At 40.2% G+C, this 5437-nt stretch overlaps 1 protein-coding gene across 1 annotated transcript in view; it reads right to left on the bottom strand.

The window, feature by feature from the left end:
- Positions 1-236: 236 nt before the first annotated feature.
- SGPP1 (sphingosine-1-phosphate phosphatase 1) overlaps positions 237-5437 on the bottom strand; it is a gene marked incomplete at its 5' end in the record, with an annotated part of 15686 nt that continues 10485 nt past the window's right edge. The window contains 2 exons of the mRNA XM_009876092.1: positions 237-788; positions 3793-3882. Coding sequence (XP_009874394.1) covers positions 237-788; positions 3793-3882 — 642 coding nt within the window. The remainder of the gene's footprint in view (positions 789-3792; positions 3883-5437) is intronic.

The following is a 5437-nucleotide window of genomic DNA, read 5'->3' as shown; positions in this document are numbered from 1 at the left end:
GCAATAAGTCCAGACAGAGCATTTATAGAGTTCAGCACTTCTCATGGAGTGGTATTTGCCCCCCAGCCCCATACCATACCCAAAGATGTGCAAAGTTCCTTAAATGCTGTGCCTGCTGGGTATTGCTGTTAAAGTGAAGACGCTGCTAAAAGCCGAGCTCGCTGGCCTTCCCTTAGCAAACTAGTGCGTTTCTTCAAAAAGCAACTAGCTCTGTCCTTATTTGAGACAAAACCGCATCAAGAAAGACCAATAAAATGGAAGAGGCAAGGAACAATGAACATGAGGGAGAACCCAACCATTCCATACGTAATATAGCGATAGGGAAGCTCGACCTCCATGCGCTGTCTTGCTTTCCGTACGTCGTCATGCGGTATGCGGAACATTCGACATGCCAGTGGAATAGTGGCTTTTTTCATTGCTACTTTTGTTAGCAGCAGAACTATTACTCCAATCAACAACCGCAATATGGCTTTTCCAAATACAGTCACGGTAAGAGAAGAAAGAGATAAAGGTAACGTATCAGGAGGAGGATCTAGCTTTAGGCCGAGCATGTGGTTAACGTGAGAACCACAGGCTACTCCCGCACCACAGCCCAGGATCTGAGCTGTGTCTCCTCGCGATGTGCTCCAGGTGTCCAAAGTAAAAGAGAAGATGCCCAGGGCTAAATGGAGACTGATGATAATTAAGGGTGCATATTTGTAAGTTAAGTTGAAATTATCAATCAGGTCCACAACTGGATGGAAGACAACCAAGATGAGAATAGCATACAGAAATCCAGCAATAACATCCTGTTGAAGAGAGAGAAAGATATGGTTTTAGTCTAATAACTACTTAAAAAAAAAATTTACATTACATTTACAGGAAGATGAGCCTAGATACTCTGTTGCTAAAAACAACTTGTGGATTCCCGTCTTTTCTCTTTACCATGCAAGATTAAATCTTTCTGTAAAAGATGAGGTAAGGAAGTGCACTTGATCAGATCCCAAATGAAGCTATGATCCAATTATCCACAATCTAAGCTGTAGATCTACAGACCTGTTAGTAGGGCCTGTAATGACAGGACAAGGGATAATATTTATAAGTTAAAAGATGGCTGATTCAGGCCAGATATAAAACAAAAAAAAGAAAAAGGTATTTTTTACAATGAGGGTGGTGAAACACTGGAACAAGTTGCTCAGAGAGGTGGCAGAAGCCCAGTCCCTGGAAACATTCAAGCTCAGGCTTGATGGGGCTCTGAGCAACGTGATCTAGTTGAAGGTGCCCCTGCTCACTGCAGAGGGGTTGGCCTAGATGACCTTTCTTCCTGGTTGAGCTAAATAGAACTGGTTCCACTCAGTGATTTTTACTTTCCAGCTCAGTCTTTTCTAAAAGGCAGCACTTTCTGAAGTTGGCAGCGTGTTTTTGCACAGTGCATGCTACTGGCACTGACAACACCTGATGTTTAGTTACTGCCTGGGACTGGGATGCAGAAAGGCTCTTGCTTATTTCCCAAGTGACCAAGGTCACTGCTGGCTCTTGTGTGCCATGCTGGGGGTGCCGGGTAGTAAAAGGGGTCACAAGGAAGTAAAAGGTTGCACCTCTGGGGGAGAATAGACAGGACAGGTGATCAACAAGGGTATTCCATCCCATATACATTGTACACAGTATAAAACTGAGGGGTCACAAGAGTTTAGGACTCTCTTTTGCCTCTTCTTCAATGGCCAGCATCCAGGGAGGACTCCGTTCCATCTTCTGCCTTTGATCCCAGTCCTGAGTTCCTGAACCCAACTCCCCGCTGCCCTGAGCCTGGGGCTCCCCCAGTACCGCCTGTTCTGAGGCATGAGTAGGGACTGCTACCGGGGAAGTCGGGTTCAATATCAGATCATATATGTATGTATACAGTCCTTTATTATTTCCTCATTAATTCTTTTATTATTGTTTTATTAAAGCTGTTTTAGTTTTGCTTCCTAATCCGTTAAGTCTCTTTGCCTCATTCCCTTTTCCTTCCCTTTTTTGGGGGGAGAGGGGGTTGGAGAGTGCCTGTCGGCGTTTAGTGGCCAGCCCAGTCCTAACTGTTGGTACCTTTAAAGGTCCCTTCCAACCTAAAACCATCCTATGATCCTGCCTGCTAGCTACAACAGTGCTTGTCCAGGACTGAGGCCTTTCAGCCTACAGTCAGCACAGAGTTAGCCCAGCTAAGTAAGTTCTGCCAACTTAGTTTGCTGGAACAGCTCAACACTGGATCTAAGTGCCTGGGTGCCCACACACAGGGACACTGGCAGCAACAGCTGGTAATGCAGCCGAGGACCACTGGCATTACAGGAGCTTAGATTTTCCACTCCAGCTTCAGAATTAACAACACTGCAAGAATGGAGAACTGTTTCCAATTATTAAAGGAGAGGAAGAATGAACTTAGTTGGCTTCCTACTTGACTTTCAGTTTTATTATTGTTTTTAAAATACCTTAATTAAAAGGTTATTCTAATTAAATGTTAGATTTCAGTTCCTGCTGATTAATCACTCAGTTGCACAGAATTGTCTACAACTTTTGTCACTTTTAGTTGTTAAGCAGGAATTTGCTGAAAGGTTTTTAGAAATCGAAGCACTAGACACAGGATCACCTTCATTCACATTCTTATCAACTTCTCCGTAAGAGCCAGGAGGTGGGACTTTTGTTGACAGTATTTGTACTACTCCATCTTTCACAAATCATTTTTATTCACCTTCACTAACTGAATGCTTGATAAAAGCTCCAATGCAATTGACTGCTACGAAATTCAGACTTGCTCATTTCAGAAGCAACCACAACTTTCTGCCATATTTGCCACCCTGCCCCCATAACCTTTGGGCACCACGGCAATATTATAGGCAACACATAATTAGTTGAATTCACTCAAACACTAGAGAAGACTCAGATACGAAACTGCTGAATAACCTAGTCTACATGATGCATCACTGTTTGCTCCATGACTCTGTTCTATGACATTATCTGTCAGCTGAACTATCAGTTCATTCCATCATCCTCCACACAAGTGGTTCTGACTTGCGAAGCCTCCCAGTCACTAATGAAAATATGTCACTCAGTTTTGCTGCGCTCCCTTATTTTCACACGCTTTTACACAGTGTTCATCTACCGGCTTTACTAGTCACCACCATGCTCACTGATTTCTATCCGTTGGCTTTTCTCCTCCTAGCAAGTGATCCTCAAAAACCTTTTTAGCCAGCCTTATCAGTGGTCTTGCATTCTGATTACCATTTTGCACTCTCACTTTCCCATTTTTACATTGCAGGCATGTGTGTTTCAGTTTAATGGGGGTTTTTTAGTCATTTTTAGTAAATAAGTCTGTTTTTCAAACATGACAACTTTGTTATTTGATTCTTTAGAAACTTAGGGAAGCGAAGCCCTGGCATTTAAGCATAGCACTCTGAAATGCAAGAGCTTTGAGTAGCTGACGTGGAATCCAAGTGGATATTAACAGCCACTCTCTCATCCTGCAAAATTATTTCTGTTCTGTAGAGGAAAAAAAAGTCTAAGCTTTAGCACAGTTGTCAATTTCTGCATTGTATCTTCTATTACATATCAGCTAAGTTTCAACTGCAGATTGACTTTATGAAAGTATAAATCAGCAGTTTGACATCTACTTTTAGGTACTGGATCAATCTATTCTCTCAAGAAACTTAACTATTCTGTTCCTATATGGCAGGACATTCTGAAAAAGAAAAAACCTGTACACAATTACTGTATTTTAAAACTTAAGTGTGATAGAAGTTTATGAAATCAGAAAATTAAAATATGAGTAAATTATTTTCTTACCAAAATTGAATGCATTCCCATATAAATTCGACTACAGCAAACCAAAGAACACCAGCAGAATGCAAGGATCAGCCCAAACATAAGGGGATACTGGTGGGGGAAAAAAAAAAAAAGGTAAGTAAAAAAATTATTCTAAGATTTCTGTAATTAATTCAAATTAACGCAACTTATGCTTACCCTTTTCCTTGCCCTCGCCTACCCAAGCCTACCAGATCACTTCAAGCATGTCCACTGTTCAAAAGTCAATACAATATTAAGTCAAACTTTTCCATTTTTTTTCCTTGTCCTCTTCCTTCACCTTCAGGATACACGAATTTCACAGCATTGGTCATCTCAGACAAAGCAGTAAGAAGTTAACAGATCTTTGTAGCAGCTAGCCTTGCCACGTTATGATATCCTAAATTGACAATATGGGCAGAGGCAAGCCCTGCGTTATAAACTGTGGAACGGTTTTACACTGGGTGAAGCAGCTTCATAATATGCTAACATTGTTAACCAGGCAGAGCCTAGGCTTCACCTGAAAAGAACTCATAATAATTTACAAATGAATTCAATTCCTTACACACTACTTTAGAGTTTCTGCAATCCTTCACTCAAATCTCTAAGCATTAGTAAGAAACTCCTAGAACAGTTACCTTTTTTGTTCTCTACAAACCCATGTATATTTCCTCTTGCAATCCACTTCTATTAAGAAAAAAAAAAATCAAATAAATTCCATCTTCTGCTACAAGGTGTTTGGGTTTTTTTATTATTTAGGACTGTTTACCAGAAACAAAACACTTTATTTTAGTAAGCAGATATCAGCATGTGCAGAAACATGCTATATTAACTTTCTTAGGTTTTGGATAAGAGTATGCTAATTCCCATCTTACAGCACAGTAAGAAACAGTTGCCCCTCTATCGTGTTGCAAAATGTTCTACAAGACAGGATACAGCTTCCTTTTTTTCCAGTATTAAAAATAATTATTAGTTCTATAAAAGAAGCAGTCACAAGACAAAGTGGCACATTTCCAAAATTGTTTCACTTCCTACATGAAAGAAACAAACATTTCAATATAAACAGGCAGTATAGATGTAGTAGAATCTCAGAATAAAAACTAAGAAACACGGGCAGTTTTCTTGCTCATTTTATGGATAACCTGAAGGGTAGAATATGCAATGAATTTTATGTCCTCTGCGAAGGCCACTTAACAGATTGGCAAGCTTTTAAATCAGGCTGTCAGTGAAAGGCCTGAGAGAAGATTATCAGTCTTCTGCCTTATCCCAACATTCTCTGAATTCCCAGCACCAGAACCATGTTAGCATGACAAATCAAAAAAAAAATTTCTAGAAATAACAGAAAAATGGGAAGCTTCCGTTTCATATAAGAAACTGATTTCACAATAAAATCAATTCTAAATGCCCAGCTCACGGTTGCATTAGATCTAGTTTAAGCTCTAATTCCTGTAGCAACATTTGTCCTTGTTTCTACTACACTCATCTACAAATCGTGCCTAAACAAAATTATGTACGTAATGATTTGTTTCTAACTGGAATGATGAAGGAACAAATTCAGTTCCCTGCCTTACAGAATTAGGCTAATAACAGGTAAAACACACCAGTACCTAGGTCACGCTCAAGACATGAGCATGGCATTATCGGACGC

The sequence above is a fragment of the Apaloderma vittatum genome, unplaced genomic scaffold (genome assembly GCF_000703405.1).
Source record: "Apaloderma vittatum isolate BGI_N311 unplaced genomic scaffold, ASM70340v1 scaffold28279, whole genome shotgun sequence".
Classification (NCBI taxonomy): Eukaryota; Metazoa; Chordata; class Aves; order Trogoniformes; family Trogonidae; genus Apaloderma; species Apaloderma vittatum.
Note: the sequence above shows the minus strand (reverse complement) of the source record. Positions and strands in the feature narration are given on the sequence as shown.